General features: G+C 49.8%; 1 protein-coding gene across 2 annotated transcripts in view; it reads right to left on the minus strand.

Annotated features, from left to right (window-relative positions):
* GRHL2 (grainyhead like transcription factor 2) overlaps window positions 1–17221 on the minus strand; it is a 499408-nt gene that overhangs the window by 32589 nt on the left and 449598 nt on the right. For both annotated transcript variants that reach the window (XM_078686942.1, XM_078686941.1), the window contains exon 14: window positions 10902–10987. In XM_078686942.1, the coding sequence (XP_078543068.1) occupies window positions 10902–10987 (86 nt within the window). The remainder of the gene's footprint in view (window positions 1–10901; window positions 10988–17221) is intronic.

The following is a 17221-nucleotide window of genomic DNA, read 5'->3' on the forward strand; positions in this document are numbered from 1 at the left end:
GTAAATAACCTCCTTGGCAGGTAACAGATTATACCCAAAATGCTATGACTTACACTCCTTCCCTCATTTCCCCCTGGTGAATGTTGAGGAGCAAACATTGCCAACTTCATAGAATGCGGAGAGGTGGCTAGAAAAGCAGTGAACCATAGTAGTGAAAAAAAAGTATGAACACGTGAGGGCAGGAAGAAAGTCATCTAAGCAGTAAAGCTACAAATGTAAAGGGACACTATCCCGTTGACTTGGAAAGCACAGAAAAGTTTCCATTTATTGGCAAATGCCAAAGGATTATTGCTTTTGACATGCATAAATGATCATGCATATTTAAAGTGAATGTAAATAGGCAGTGGGACAAGTGAATGGAATGAACATTTGCTGATAAAAGGAGGGATACATCTACAGACAAATAGAAAATGTTTGTTATGTGTTATTCCAATACCATTGGACAATATGTGACAAACCGACAACAGTCTAGTCTATTACAGCCAGTGCTTAATTTGTAAAAAATAAAATAAGTCCCAAGGCCCTTGTCAGAAGGCCACTGTAACTTGCACCACCAATTGCCCCTTCTCAATGCTGCTGACAGTGCAAAACCATTTTACTAACCATCACACTCCTATAAGTGTGACAATTCAGACTATTTATGTCCTTCAAAGCTATAGGAATGTCTTGGGTGGCAGGTATTAAGCATTTTTAATGTGTTTTGAATGAATAAACTACTTTTGTGGTGCCCATCTCTAAATTAGACAAACAGCTCCACCATGTGGCAAATTGTCATAAGTGTGGGTGTTGACATTTAAGTGCCGGTGCCGAGCAAGTAAACCACCGGCTGAAATTAAGCACTGATTACAACCTTGTATAAAGTAGGATTTTAAACAGAGGGTGCATTTCCCTTGTTTGCAGATCCTTTGGGTAATGTACTTGTCATGCTTTGAATGATCAATGAAGCAATCTATTTATTTCTGCAAATAGTATGTGTCATATAAGAGGGATAACGTTACCACTACGCCCCAAACAATTTTGTGGTCTTATTTTAGCAACATGTAATACTAGGTCTATAGCATCTGGTAGAATATGATTAACCACATACCACTGTGGATCCTTTCAGGATCTGGAGAAATTTATATGACAATCTTTTACAGAAGATCCAGAATAAATTATAAGTCTTTTGGCAAAAGTTTTCCTGCACAGACGTTTTAAGGTGGACTCTGAAACTGTTTATTCAAGGCGAGTGAGATGGGAAATTTCATTTATCTTACTGAGCACAAGCTGATAAAGGTTCAGAACTATTATATGTGAGTTTCCCTTTAGCAATTATGTGGTCAGACATTTCATGTTCCAGACACCAGAAGTCCGATATTCCAAAGATGCAACTTACTGGTGTTTCACAAACCAAAAAATGTCTATGGGATAACCAATGCACTATTAGGCCTCCTTGATTATGCAGAAGTGACTATTCCTATTTTTATGTCACACTTCCCTACACTTACCTACATATCGTATTAAAACGTGAATGCTTCAGGGTTAAGTGGTGCACATGCAGTATAAAAAAATAAATACCCTTATTTGTTTGTCGGACTTGATGAGGTCTTAAACTTCACAGCTAGAACCTTTTACAGTTTTTCTAGGTACACTTCCCCTAAATCTTATTACAATAAGGCTGGCTGACTCATGGCTAAAAACAGTCTTACACAAGCTACACACATCCAAACGTTTGTATATATTTACCTATGTATATATGTATGTACGTTTGTATGTATATATGTATGTATGTATTTCTATGGTATTTCTATGATGCAAACCTAACGAAAAGGCAGCACAGCACTGTACAATGTGAAAGCAAGCTTAAAGTCCTGTGAGTAACAGGAGATTAGAGGAAGCTCAGTTGTCGACGGTTATTGCAGTGTGATGTAATGTTATTTAAAAGAGGCAAGCCTTCTACTCTTTCCTAAATTGGAGCAGCATTGGGATACTGCTGAAGGATACAGGGATTTTGTTCCAGATCCTGAGTGCGTGGATTGAAAAGATCTATTGTCTTGTTTTTTCTTTTTTACTCTTCTTACTCTGATGGTGTCCTGATTGCGCGTGGGCCAACAGCCACCAGAGATGGTGTGCTTCTCGGCAAGGTAAGCAGGGGTGCTGATTGTGATGACTTTGTAAATGTACTGATGCTTCTATTCAAATAAATGAAAGTCAGGGCCTCCAGCTACTTCTCTGATTTTCAATCTCACTACAACCCAACCCAGAACCTAAACTTGCCAACCATAATCTTCTAGTTGCTGCCAAGTTTAGTCATTTTACCTTCTCAACCCTCTTCACCAGTCACTAGGAGTTCAAATACAGGTAAATGCCATCTTTTACAACTAGAAAGACACACGTGATTACTATCACACTCACTCAAAATCACTGTATGTATAGTTAACTCTTTTTATGTTGCTGTAGGAATAGATATATAGTGGGTTTGTATATTTTTGCCAATGATATTCCTAAAAACTGCCACATTTAGAGCATACTGCACATGATTTATTTGTTTAATGTTCATCACCTTACTGCACCATGTATTGCTATTGTTTCTCTTCTAAAATGTAGTGATGGGTGTAACTGGCCTAATTCTTTCAAATGCACCCTTGGATCCAAAATGGGGCAGAGGTTGCATTTTCTGCTACGAAAATAGCATTAAGTGCTTCAGGACAAGAACAGCAGTAGCCAGCAGCCACTTGTTCTCTCTCTGTTTGTTGTTCCTGTGCTCCTTATATAGGATGTTTGCCCCAAATGTCTCTTAATTACTCAAGATGGCATAATTGCGTAATTTTGGTATTTCAAATTACTAGAGTAATGCATAATTACTGAAATTACTCCGGCATAATTAAAATATCGCCCAGGCGGGGGCGTGGCCAAGCAGCATGGCCGACAGGACGTGAGCTCCGCCAGCTCCTGTTCCGAGGACCCAGTTATCCTTCATATAGATCCTGTCTGGGCTGTTTTTCCCTGGATTTCCGAACTTGAAGTTTCCCTCATACTAGGGGGACCCCCGCGCTGGAGGGGCGGATCGTGGAATTCCTGCAAACTGCGTCGCAGATCCTGCGGGTGCTCTGAGGGCTCCAGAGTGACCTACGTGAGGCCGTGGTCTGGGCCTTTACCGGAGCGTCGCAGCAGAGGCGGCCCGCTCATACGCAGCTCTCAGCTGGCCCGAGGTCGGGCCTGGCCTCGGCGGAGTCTGCTCTCGTCTGAAGCTGCGTCTGGCGAGCGTTGGTGTGCGGCTGGATGTCACCGGGCTGCCTCGGCGATCTGGAGGGCCTTACTCCCATGCACAGGAGTCGCGGCGCCCACCCCTTCCCCTGAAGCTATATTGACCCGGAGCCTCCCGCTGGGAGAGCGCCCCTGCGGTGAGCCTCCATCTACTCTTCGGGGCCCTGGGGGGCTGATGAGCGGCCTGGGGCGGGCTGCGGTGCCAGACATCGGGGGGCAGGCGCGCTTGGATCGGTGCCCCTCCCCCACTGAGCCGCCATCTTTCCCTGACGCCGTGGTGCTTGTCTCCCTGCGCCGCGGCAGCACACCAGCTGGAGGCCCCGTGGCCTGCGCCGCACTGTCATCGGGCGCGCCCTATGGGAGGACGCCCCTGGAGCCTAAGGAGTCGTGCTGCTGCTTCTTGGGGGTGAGTGACAACGCTCCGGACGCCCCAGTCGGCGCGAAGCCCTCACCACCTACACCAGCCGGATTGCCTAGGCTCCCACCGCCTGATCCAGCGGGTGGGTTGTACGCCGCTAAACACTCCCTTGTTGGGCGCTAACTGAAGAGCTGGACTCCTGCGCCTGCAGTCGCAGTTGTACTGAGTGGAGTGGACTGCCCCCCCACCCTTGCTTGACCCTACTACTCTCTGAGTAGTCTAGGCGCCTCCCAGGTTGCACTTGCCTGGAGCTACCTAGGGCAAAGCCATATCACCTGCCATTCCCATCTTCAGGGCGTCCTCACACTGATCATCGGGACGGTGGTGACTGGGGAGAGCCCTCTGCGACGTATTGAGCAGGTGCGTGACTTACTCCTCCTGATGGCGTCCCGCAAGGATAGGACCTCGAAGTCTTCCCAACCTAACACCATTGTGCAGTATACTACTCCGCGCCTGCCCTCACAGAGGATAACGTGGCAGACGGATCCGGAACACGGTGGAGATGGTCCAGCAGAGCCGTCCCGAGCAGAGATCCTGAAGGCTATACAAGGATCCCATTCCGCCCTGGAGAGGCAGATAGAGACTGTATCAATAGATGTTAATCTACTACGAACAGATCTCCGGAAGGTGGCGGACAAGGTGTCGGACGCTGAGGGTAATATTACTCAATTACAGGGGGAGGTGGCCTCCCTGCAGAAGTCAGTAGCACACCTTACGGCCACTCCGCGAGCGCTGGAGAGACGGGCTGAGGACGCGGAAGGTAGGGCCCGTCAAAGCAATATCAGGGTCCTGGGGGTACCGGAACGGCTGGAGGCGGGAAATGCTGAGCGCTTCCTGGAGACCTGGATCCGCACCCAGCTGTGCCCGAATGGCCTGTCCAGTGTTTTTGTCATCGAGCGGGCGTATAGGGCCCTGGTCCCCCCTCCGCGCCCAGGTGATCCCCCTAGAGCTCTAATCGCGAAGATCCTGAACTATAAAGATCGCGATTGTATCTTGAAGGCTGCAAGGGAAGCGGAGTCTCTCACAACTGAGAATAGCCGAGTGTCTATTTATCCTGATTATACCCAGCAAGTCCAGGAGCAGCGGAAATCCTACCTGGGAGTCAAGCAAAAACTCCGGGAAATGAAGATCCAATACATGCTCCTATACCCGGCCAAACTCAAGGTGCTCTCACAGGGCCGTGCACACTTCTTTGAATCCCCGGCGGAGGTGTGGGAGTGGCTGGAGATAAGGGGGGACCTGCCCCCCAGTGAACGAGGCGGTCCCCGTGAGTCGTGAGGGACCCGTCCCCAGTGATGTCGTCGAGGCAGAGCGAGGCGCCGATCTGGATCCCGACGAGCCTCGAGTTACAGTAGGAGCGGATGGTGCCCTCCGCATGACATCCTCACCGACAGGGGCCGCCCCGGAGTCCCCCGGGGCGTCCGCCCCTGGGGAGGTTTTGGTCCCGGATACCCTGCAAGACACTCTGCCGGACACAGACTCTACTGCTCCGGTGATCCCGGAAACTGGCCTCTCCGAGCCACGACTGGAGTAGGCTCCACCTTGAGGTACTGTCTTGTTAATGGTTTGTCCTCCGCTTTGGGGCCCCTCTGTTAGGTTGTTGCTGGCCCACTGATATCCCTAACTTTTGCTTGGAGCCCTTGGATGGCTGGGTGGAGCGGAGGACTTGCATCTCTTTGGACAGAGGTATGACGAGTGGGGTCCATATTTCCTGGACGGATGTCCGCCCAGACCTGAGACTGATACCGGCAGGCATGCCTAGTGACTGTCCTGGAGAGCTGGGTCCCTTGGGGAGCTGGGAGGGGAGGGTGGGTGGAACTGGTTTGGTTGTGTGAGAGTGTGTGTTGAGTGGGTTGAATGGGGTGGCTGTGTACGTCCCGGCACTGGCAGGGGAAGGGCGGGGTGGCGTTTTTGGTTGTTGCTGTCCTCTTTCTCGTGGGTGGGGGATGGGGGGAGTGTTTCTGAAGGGGTTCTGAGTTTGGGGGTTTCTGGAGGGTGGAGTGGGATAAGTGCGGAAACTGTTATTGGCATAAAATGTATTGTGATTCAGGTTTCTATGTGGCTGGCTGGGTGGGCTGGTTCTCCCGGTCTAGCTGGTGTTTGGGCCCGGAGGTGGCAGGTCGCAATGCATACCCGCTATGGCCCGGTCGGGCGCAATCATCGACCATGGGTTTTAAATTCTTAACTTGGAATGTGCGCGGGTTGGGTACTTGCACCAAGAGACACAGGGTTCTTTCCTTCCTTAAGCGACATGGGGTCTCTGTCGCGTGCCTTCAGGAAACCCATTTAGATGACGAGGGGGCACGGCGGCTGTCCAAGAAATGGAGGGGCCAGATGTTCCATTCCTCCTTCTCCACGTATACCAGGGGGGTCCTTATCTGGGTGGCACCTGGAATTCCCTGTGCTGTTCAATATGTTGAAGCAGATGTTGAAGGCAGGTACCTGCTCTTGCGGATCAGGCTAGATGACAGGGAATTCTTACTCTTGAACTCCTATGCACCGAATATCGATGACCCGAACTTTTTTTCCCGCCTTCAAGATCTCGTTGTTTCGGATCTGGATGCTCCTTTCCTCTGGTTTGGGGATTTTAATTGCGTATTGGACCCCTATATGGACCGACATCTCCCTCGCTCTGGCACAAAGCCGCGCATGACGGCGCGCCTTCAGGAAGTCATGCATAACTTAGGGGCTGTGGATGTGTGGCGAACCTGCCACCCCACTCTGAGGCTATATACTTGTTATACCCCGACGCACGGAACCCATAGTAGATTGGACCGCGTCCTTGTGGCCAATCTCGCTCCGTCTCTTACTTTGACGGTTACACACCAGGCCCGGTATCTGTCGGATCACGCCCGGTGTCATGCACGGCACAGTGGGCTGATCAGGCTACCCGTCCCCGTACTTGGCGTATGCCGATGGACATCCTACAAGACCAGGTGGGAAGGGACCATGTGGCGACTGCCCTATCGGATTACATAGATTTGAACTGGGGGAGTGGTGATTTACCCTACTCCACCAGATGGGAGGCCCTGAAGGTGGTGGTACGCGGAGCCTGTATGGGCCTCACATATGGGGTCCGGAAACAGCTATTATCTGACTTGAGGGATGCAGAGGGCGTGCTCCGGCACTGCCAGACTCGACCGGACCCTGACATTTCGGATCAGGAGGCGGAGAAGGCGGCCCAGGTGTCAGCGCATGACATTCTCGCCCGCCTCGATAAATACACCTTGTGCCAGTACAGACAGCGTCTTCATCGCGAGGGTGACAAATCTGGCCGACTACTGGCCTGGATCCTTCGACGGGAGTTCGCACCTGAGCGGATCACCGCCCTACGTGCCTCCAATGGTACTGTGGTGCACTCGGAATCTGCTATTCTTGAGGTCCTCCGATCTCACCTGCAGGCTGTATATGCAGCTTACCCCTCGGTCACGGAGGCTTCCTTTCAGCCCTATCTTCCGGATTTGGGTCTCCAGGCCCTCTCGAGAGAAGCAGCGGAGGAACTAGATGTGGGGTTGACGCTCCGGGAGATCAGCGTTGCGTTGGCTACCCTGCCACGTGCTAAGACCCCAGGTGGGGACGGTTTCCCGCCCGAATTTTACCACTCGTTCGGGGATGTCCTAGCCCCCCTCTTGTTGCAGGTTTACAATGAAGCCCTGGAGTCTGGCGTTCTTCCGCCTACTATGAACCAGGGAGAGGTCTGCATGATATTGAAACCAGGCGTGGACAGTTGTGACCCTGCAGCGTTCCGGCCTATCACCCTGATCAATACGGACGCAAAGATCCTCACTAAACTATTGGCCACCCGCCTAGCCCCGTATATGGCCCACTTGATCCACCCAGACCAATGTGGGTTTATTCCCGGCCGTAATACGGCGATGAACTTGCGGCGCCTGAATCATGTCCTCCACGAGCTACGAGGGAGAGAAGGTTCTCATGTACTGGTGTCAATTGACCTGGCTAAGGCTTTTGACACGCTTAACTGGGGGTATCTGCTAGAGATGCTCTGGAGGACGGGGTTTGGGCCAGTGTTCTGTAATTGGATCCGAGTGCCCTATGGGGCGCCCCGAGCGAGGGTTCGACTTGGGTCGGCCCGCTCGGAAGAGTGGTCCCTGGGGAGGGGTGCCCCCTCTCCCAGCTCCTGTTTGCTTTGGCAATAGAACCCTTGGCGGTCTCCGTTCGTGCCGAGTTGGCACAGTGGGGCATCAAGGTGGGCGATATCGTAAACGTGGTCTCCCTCTATGCCGACAATGCTTTATTCTATTTGACGTCCCCCAGCGACTCGCTTCCCGCATTGATGCGGATTTTGGACTGCATTGGCGCAGCCTCTGGATTGCGAGTCAACCTTGGTAAATCTTTGATTTTCCCACTGGCGGACTGTGCTGCCGACCCGGGCGTAGATCTCCCATGTCTGGGGCTGAGATGGGAACGTGAGGCATTCCGCTATCTCGGCATTCAGGTGGCCTCGACTGACGAGCACCTGCTGGCTCACAACGCCGAACGCGTGCTCCGGACTCTTCACCAGTCTGTGTCCTTCTGGAACATGCTTCCTCTCTCCCTTATGGGACTATTGGCGGTCGCCAAGATGGTGATGCTCCCTAGGATGTTGTATATTTTGCAAAATACACTGTGCCCGCTTCCGTCCCGAATATTTCGCACGCTCGATTCGCTCCTCACATCTCTGCTCTGGGCAGGCGGGCGTAGCAGAGTTGCTCTGCGCACGGTGGTCCGGAGTTGGGAGGAGGGAGGTCTGGAGGCCCCGAGGTTTGACCTCTATTATTATGCGGCACAGCTCCTCCCGGCTGCACGGTGGTTCGCTGATGTAGATAACTGGGAGCTGCAGCTGCTGCTGGGCAGAGCTAACGAGAGGACTCTGAGAGAGGCTTTGATGCAGGGAGAAGGAGCGGATGAGGCCTTGCCCTATGTAGTACGACACACAGCGGAAATTTGGCAGCGATTCGTCGAGAAGGTATTGAGACGGGCCCCCTTCCATAGAGAGCTACCAGTGTGGATTTTGGCCCCGGTGCTCCGGATGGAGGAAAATGTGTCCTACCGAGAATGGCGGGACGGCGGGTGTGAGACCCTGGCGGACCTCTACCCGGATGACTCCTTTGTCTCCTTTGAACGCGCCACGGAGTCCTTCGGATTGAGCAGGGGGCAGTACCTGCACTACAGAAGGCTCCAAGAAGTAGCCAGAACAACGTGGCCTCAGTTCCTGGAGGCTCCTCCGCTGACTCACAACCTCGACATCCTCCCGTCGTGTGGTAGGGGAAGAAGGCTGGTCTCCCTGTTGTACTCGGCCATGCGACGGGATTCGACCCCGCCGACCGCGCCCTCTTGGGCAGCCTGGGAGGCACACTTGGGGATGGCTCTGGAGCCAGGACAACGCAAGCGGATTGGGCTCCTGACCCGGAAAGTCTCGTGTAATGCACGGTTCAAGCTGATACATTTTAACTTTGTCCACCGCACCAATATGACCCCGGTCTCTCTGGATCGCATTTCTGCAGATCGGCGACATAACTGCCCTAGGTGTGGAGCGGAGAGGGCGGGATTCCTCCATCTGGCCTGGGAGTGCCCGCAGGTCGGTACTTTTTGGAGGGAGGTGGTGGACCATATTAGTCGTGCTACAAAACTTAGGATCACTTTGGACCCGCTCCATTGCCTATTGGCCCTGGTACCCAAGCCCAAGAAGAGGAACTTGACCTACAAGTTTTTGCAATTACTGTTGGTGCTGGCAATTAATGTTGGTGCTGGCAAGGCGACGTGTGGCTATAACCTGGATTGGGCAGAGGGCTCCCGAGATATCCCTCTGGCTGAGGGATGCTAGAGAGTGGTCCCTGGCTGAAGAGACGCATATGCAGCGCACTCGCCGTGATGGGAAACTTCAGGATGACCTGCTCGCCTGGAGGTCGATGTGTCTAGAGGGGTTGACAGATGATGATTCAGATGCCGCCAGTGCCGAGTTGTTCACCCCTGGGGGGTCTGGTTCTGAGAGCAACGGGGAGGGTGACGGATTGGAGGGCCCTGGTCCGGGGTAGTGCCCTGCTGGACGCATGCTAAAGTTCCCTGTTGTATATAGCTGTGATTTGCTTTGATTCCCGAGGGTCTACTTCTAGACGTGATGTCTGCGCCTTTTCGGGCCTCACATGGATAGCCTGACTTATTCACGCACTTTATCATTGATGCCACGCACGGGGGGTTTATTTTTTGTTCTATGTTGAAACTGTGTTTTATTGAAAAGCGTAGATATCCAGAGGGATAGGTGTGGGATTGCATGAAGGACAGGGGAGAGAGTGTTTATATAAGGAAACCAGCGGATGCAATGATGTATACATTTTATTCATGTATGGCTGTGATTACTTGAGACATGCTCTGATCCTACGCCGCCCAACCTCCGGGATGTGGGCCCATATGGCTGTGTTCTGCCCTGAACCTTGCATGTAAATGATCTTTGCCCTCGGTCGATCGGAGTGGCTATGAAGACCAGGGCCTTCTATGTTTTCGCAATAAAAATATTTTAAAAAATATATATATATATCGCCCAGGCCTAGTAGAAATGTTTCTTACTTTAACAAGGTGTGTGTAAGAAGTAAAGCTGTTTTTTTTCAAGGGGGTACAAAAAATTCTAAAACTAAATGTCACATTTCACTAAACTTATGCCTGCAGAACCAATGCCATGCATAGAGTCCAAAAATGTAAAATAAGATAAATAGGGATATTGTGGAAAGGTTTGGGAATAACCAACCTGTAAGTGTATAAATCAAACCATTTGTTGAGGTACGCATGGCTAGATCAGAGTATTGTGGATCACCATAGAGTTGCAAATTACGACCGTGTGTATTGCTAGGAGTCACATGAGGGATATATCAGAAATTATTTTGTGTCAGCCATTATGTCAAAAACCATGACAATTTGCATCTGTTTATACGAACTCGTCCATAATATTTATTAAACTGCACAATCATTTTAAAACAACAGTGGAAAATGATAATGCATGCATTGAGAATTAATGAGCACAAATATATGCAACGTTCTACAAACATCTTGGAGCCACCTTTAGAGTTTTGTGCTTCAACTTGGAAGAATTTGAGAACCGGACTTCAGAAAAGAACTAAAGTGAAAGGGAATGGCTTCACACCGCACATGCAAACATATGGATTTATGAAAACCGGTTCGCGGCATCAACTTGAGGGTTTCTGATGGGCAGACTGTGAAGGATGGATTGATTAAGGGTACATACCGCTTCCATTAGACCCTTCACTGTCGGTGATTTCAGCATCAGCGCATCAAACACCTCGTCTGTCTCCTTCCTGACATACAAAAGCACTGGAAGAACCAAGATACAACAGTAAGAGGGTGGAGTCAAGACACTTGGTAAGGAAAAAAAAATATCAGTTTAATCGTAAGCAAAATATCATAGAGACATCACAGCTTCCATATCACTGTCTTTCTCTCACCAACTCCAATTACCTTCTGATTGCCAGGTCTCTAAAGCAGAGACCATGACACTCTACACAGTTACTTTTAGTGAGTGGGTAAGTGCATCAGTAAGAATATTTATAGTGCACCAACTACAAATTACTACTTCTGTTGGTTTCCTACACCTTTTCACTTAGATTTCTGATTTTACAGCAGCTCTAGATTTCCCGGAGAACTCCAGCTTTCTGAAATTCTTTCATGCAGATTTTCTTTTTTTTTTTTATTCAAAATTTTTTATTGAATTGAATAAGTTTCACATGTACATTGTATACAGTTGTCTTTCTTGGGCTGCTTTTACATGTATACTCGGCCCAGTGGTATCAAAGAGAGAGAGAGAAAGAAGGAAGAAAAGAAAGGGGACGAGAGGGGGGGGGGTAGTTCTATTGCGTCAGATACTCGTCTAGGGCTGCCCACATGTCCTCTTTGGCTGTGTGGTTCGCCGCCTTGTGTTTGGCGGTGATGTTGTCTGCCCCTCGAAGGAATGTTACCCAGTTGAACCAACGCTTGAAGGTGGCTTTGCTGGAGTTCTTCCAGTACCCCAGAATAGTTTTTACAGCTGCCGCCAGGAGCATGTCGACTAAATCACGTATTTCTTTGGATTGGAGTTGTGGCTCTAGGAATCCGGTGACTATCCCTGCTAGCCCTCGTTGTATCTGGCACCCCGTGATTGAGTCTATTAGGTTGTATACTTTACTCCAGAACGCTTTGACTTTGGGGCAATCGTATATCATGTGGGCTAGGTCCCCCCTTGCTTTGTGGCAGTTCCAGCACACGCTGCTGTCGCTTGCCCCAACTCTTTCTAGTTTCGCCGGTGTCCAGTGTAGTCTGTGTAGTATCCAGTATTTTGTTTGTGCTAACTGTGGTGTGATCTTGTTTTTGGACGCTGATGTCCATAGTCTGGCCTTCTCTTCTTCATTTAGCGGTCTATGGATGGTCTCTTCCCAGAAGGCTATTGTTTTGTCATTAAGAGTGGTGGTGCGTGGTGTGATTATTTTGTAGATCTGCGCCGTTTGATGACCTGTCGTGTTTAGGTTCTGTGCATACTGTATGATGGTTGGTTTGTGTTTGGAGAGGTTTGCTTTGTTGATGGCAGCTTTGATACTTAGGAACTCGTAGAATTCCTTGTCTGGTAGGCCGGTTGTTTTTTGGAGCGTCTTGTAGGAGAGTGGGTTGTCCCCTGCCTCTAGTTGTGCCGGCGTTGTTATGCCCCTGCTGAGCCATTCTTTGCTGTCTAGCGTTTTTCCTTTGTATGTGAGTTTGGTGTTGTACCATAATGACTCCCATTTGGTGCCTCTGATGCTTACTTCTAACTCTTTATCTAATCTCAGTAGTGCTATTTTTGTGTTCCGTATTATTGAGTTTTTGGCTTCTGGGTGTCTATTTGCCGTGAGGGCCATGATCGGGTCTGCTCCTCCTAGAATGCCCCTTTCTAGCTCCAGCCATACTGGCATGTATTCTGGTGTTGGTGCTACCCAGTGTAGCCCTTGTTTGGCAAGGCATGCCGTCTGGAAGGCCTTATAGTTTGTGAGGTTCAGTCCCCCTTGCTCTTTTTTTAGCCTGAGCTTTGCTAGACTTATTCTAGGTTTTTTACCTCCCCATAGGAACAAGTTAATGGCTTTGTCAATTTGTTTATGGAAGTCTATCGTTAGTGATAGTGGCAGCATGGACAGCAAGTAATTGAGCATTGGGGTGATCATCATCTTGACTGTCTCTACTCTGCCCCACCAGCTGACGAATTTGGGTCCCCATGTGTCTAGCTTCGTCTTGATCTTTTTCAGCATTGCTACCTCATTGTGCTCTAGTGTTGATCTGAGGTCCTTCCCAAAGAGGAGTCCCAGATATTTTAGGGGTTTTGTTTGCCACGCCAGGCCTGACTTGCCTAGTACTGCTCTGGTAGTGTGGCAGTTCATTGGCTTGCATTCTGATTTATCCCTGTTGAGTTTATACCCTGAGACGTGTGCATATTCCTCTATTGTTTGTACCAGTGCCTCGATTGACTCCTGTGGGTTGCTTGTGGTGATCAGGATGTCATCCGCATAGGCCGCGAGTTTGAAGGCTTGACCCTCCACTTGCACACCTGTGATCTGCGTGTTTGTTCTGATCATGTGGAGAAGGGGTTCTATTGCCAGCAGGAATAACCCTGGTGACAGGGGGCAACCTTGTCTCGTCCCCCTACTTAGGGTGAATGTTTCTGATGTTGCTGAGTTAACTACCACTCGAGCTCGGGGTTTTTTGTATAGGGACATTATCATTCCTCTGTATCTATCCCCAAATCCGAATTTGCGCATACATTCGTTTAGGAAAGGCCACGAGACTCTGTCAAAGGCTTTTTCTGCGTCTAGTGCGATCATTACCGCCTTCTCTGTGCTGTTTGCCGTGCGACTTATTAGGTGGCAGAGCAATCTCGTGTTATCCTGTGAGAGCCTGTTTTTCAGGTATCCCACTTGTGTTTTGTGTATGAGGGTGGGTAGGTATGTGTTTATTCTAGCTGCCATTACTTTAGCGTAGATTTTGCAGTCTACGTTTATTAAGGAGATTGGCCTATAGTTTTGTGGGAATTGGGGGTCCTTCCCTTCTTTGGGGATGACAATAATGTTTGCCTCTGCCATTGAGTCTGTCATGCTTCCTTTCTCTGCACACGTCTGGAATACTCTCACTAGTATGTCTTTAAGCTGCGTTTGGAACTTTTTGTAAAAAGTCACTGTGAATCCGTCCGGCCCTGGGGCTTTGTTAGGTTTTAGTGCGTCTATGGCCATCCCTACCTCTGCTTTTGTTATGTTTTGGTCTAGCGCCTCACTTTGTTCGCAGCTTAGCTTGGGTAGGTCAAGTTTCTCGAGAAGGTTCGCCCCTCCGTCCGCCTTTAGTGCTTTGTCTGCGGTGTATAGGTCTTTGTAAAACCTCCTGAAGGTTTCGAGGATTTGTTTGTTCCCTGTGTGCGTTATGTTGTCTGTGTCGGTGATCGCTGCAACTGAGTGCTGTCTCTGTTTGGCTTTTAGGTACCCTGCAAGTGCCCTACCTGCTTTGTTGGCTGAGCATAAGTTTATGGATTTGTATTCGTTTATCCATGTCGTGGCCCTCTCGCTTAATAGTCTGTTGAGTTCGTACTTTTTCTTTGTTAGCGCTGTAAGTGTATTCCTGTCTAGTATGTTTGCGATGTGGTTGTTCTCTAGTTCCTTTATCTGTTCTTCCAGTTCTTTAATGTGTTTGTTCCTCTTTTTGTTCATTCTTGCCTTAATACTTATGAGTTTCCCCCTTATTGTGGCTTTGAGTGCGTCCCACAGTGTCCCTTCCTCTGTGTCTTTTGTGTCATTAAATAAGAGATATTCTTTGATTGCCTCCTCTATCTCCCCGGTGTTGGCGGGATCTTCTAGTATGTCGCTATTGAGACGCCATCCCCTGCTCGGTAGCTCATTGTGTTTCCCACTTATGGAGAGGGAGATGTGGGCATGGTCCGAGACTGTTATCGGTCCTATCTCCGTTCTGTCCGTCAAGTGTGTGTGTGAGCTTGACATGAGGATATAGTCTATTCTACTGTACGAGTTGTGTGGTGCTGAATAGAATGAGTACTCCCTGGCACTGGGGTGTTGTAGTCTCCATGGGTCCGCTAGTGCGAGCTTGGTGCAAAGGTTTTTGAGTATGTTCTGTTCTTGTGTGGCATGGCTTGGCCTGTGCGGGTGCCTGTCTGTGGCATTGTCCATCGCCTCGTTCATGTCCCCTGCCGTTATCAGTAGTTCTCCCAGTGGGATCTTGCTGAGCTCGCTCTCTACCTCCTCCCAGAACTTTTTTTTTGTGGCATTCGGCCCATAGATGTTTGCTATGTGCATTACTTCCTCTCCTCTTTTGATGCTGGTGACTAGTCTCCTGCCTTCCGTATCTGCTACACTGCCCAGAGTCTTGAATTTCCCTTTCTTGCTTATAATGGTTATCACCCCTCCTTTTTTGTTGACTGCTGGTGAGCATGCTATCTCGCTTATCCAGTTTGCCTTAAGTTTGTTAGCATCCTCTGTGGTCACTCTAGTTTCTTGGAGCACGTAAACATCGGCTTTGAGCCTATTCAGGTAGTCTAATGTTTTCCGTCGCTTGACGGGGTGGTTGAGGCCTTTGACGTTCAGTGACACGATCTTGATGTCAGATGTTATCTGTGCTAGGCCTTGAGTATTATGAGTAGTCATGGTGTCCCTCTTGGATCGCTGTTCTCTGGGTTGTGACCTCTGTTTGATCTCTGCAGTCGGTGTGGACCCACCTCTCGCCACCCGTCTTTGGGCCCCCCCCGGGGTGTGGTTTGGGATAGGGAAGTATGTGTAAGTAGGTGAAGAAGAAGTAAGAAAGAAAAAAAGAGTTGATAGCCCCACCAAGCTAAGATTGTCCGCGCTACATGACCTCCCCCCCCTGCCTCCTCCCCCTCTTCCCCCCCCCTCACCCCCCCCTGTCAAAGTACTGTAAACGTGCGACAGCAGCGGTTCACCGCCCTCCGCCCCCCCCCGGGTACATTAGATCCTCCCCCCGCACCCTTCCGTGTTAAGCGTTGATAAAAGGATATCTTGTCGCTCCCTGTTTCCAGGTCTGGCTCAAAGTTCTGAGTGATTTTGTGTTCTTGGCTGGATCTCTTGCATATCCCGTGTCCTATTCCCTGAGATGTCTCTCTTTTTGTCATAGCTTGGTTCTCATATCCCTTTATCATGAGGTAGGTGTGTCTTTCCAATTGAGGTAGCAATGTTCAATTTAGGTAAGTGTCTGATCGTCCCCGTCTCTTGACAGTGTCCTTCAACCGCGACCTGCTGTGCCCTTTTCGCCTGTCTCCGAGCCGTCTGATGAGGCTCTTCTCTTTGCCGTTCCCGGGCTTCTTTGTTCCATCTCTTCTTGGTCTGGCTCCTGAAGGTATCTGCGTAGCTCTGCTGGATCGTCGAACATTTGAGTGCCTTTCCTGTCTGTTATCTTCATTCTTGCTGGGCCCACAAAGCTGCATGTTATCCTAGCCCTCTTCATTGCTTCTCTTAGTGCCAGGAATGCCTTCCTTGTCTCTACTGTGCTTTTAGAGAAGTCTTGGGTGATGATAATCTTCTTGCCCTTCCAGTTGAGGGGTTGTCCTTTACGTGCATAGGCAAAGATGGCATCCGTGTGGTTGGCTCTCAGCGGTTTGCAGATGATTGTTCTCGGGCCTTTCATGTGCAGCTGTCTTGTGGCAGGCACTCTGTACGCTTTGTCAATTTCGAAAGTTCTTTCGAAGTTTAGCCCAGTCAGCTTGGGTATCAAAGCTTCGAGTAGCGCCGCGCATGAGCCTGCTGCTTCCTCCTCTTCTTCCGGTACACCTAGGATTCTGATGTTCCCTTTCCTGTTTTTGTCCTCTTGTTCTGCTAGCGTTCTTTGTAGGTCGCTGGAAATCTTGGATATGTAGCGAACATCTTTTTCCATGGTGTCTGATTTGTCTTCTATTTCGCTGATTCTTCTCTCCGTTTCGCCTACTCTGCTCACTATTTTACTCTGGTCGGCACGTATGGCTGTGAGTTCTAGTTGGACATTGTCCATGGAGATCTTTGTGGCTTTTGCCAAGTCGTTGGCTTCTGTTATTTTCTTTAGGAGCAGGTCCATCGCTGTCTCCGTGTTCTGTAAAGTCTTCATCTTGATTGGTGAGTCTAGATCTTTTCTAATCTTTTTGATGTCGTTGGTCGTCATCCCGCCAAAACCTTTTATTCCTTGATGCGCGGGCAGCCTTCCCTTCTTATGCTGGTCTGCTTGTTGCGCGCCCTGTGTTGGGCTGGATTTAGCGTAGTTCGTGACTTTCTCTGTCTTAGCTGTGCTCCCAAACGTGAACCTGTTGGGCCACCTTATTGTCCTTGTTCTGGTTTGCCCAGACGCCAGGGCTACTGTCACGTTGTCGCTGTCGCCCTTTCTGCTTCACTCTGTCTTCACCACCGGCGTTGCTGCCTCACCCCGCTTCTTGTTCTTTCTTGTGGCGCTGGTGAGCTTAGTTGTGTGTTGTTAGGCCAGCTGCCCTTCCCAGGGCTACCCTGCTGCTTGCCTTGTTCTTGCCGTTTGCACCTTCCGCCCCCACACTCTCGCTGTGTCTGACTGAAGCCGGGT

Source organism: Lissotriton helveticus, chromosome 4_1 (genome assembly GCF_964261635.1).
Source record: "Lissotriton helveticus chromosome 4_1, aLisHel1.1, whole genome shotgun sequence".
Taxonomy (NCBI): Eukaryota; Metazoa; Chordata; class Amphibia; order Caudata; family Salamandridae; genus Lissotriton; species Lissotriton helveticus.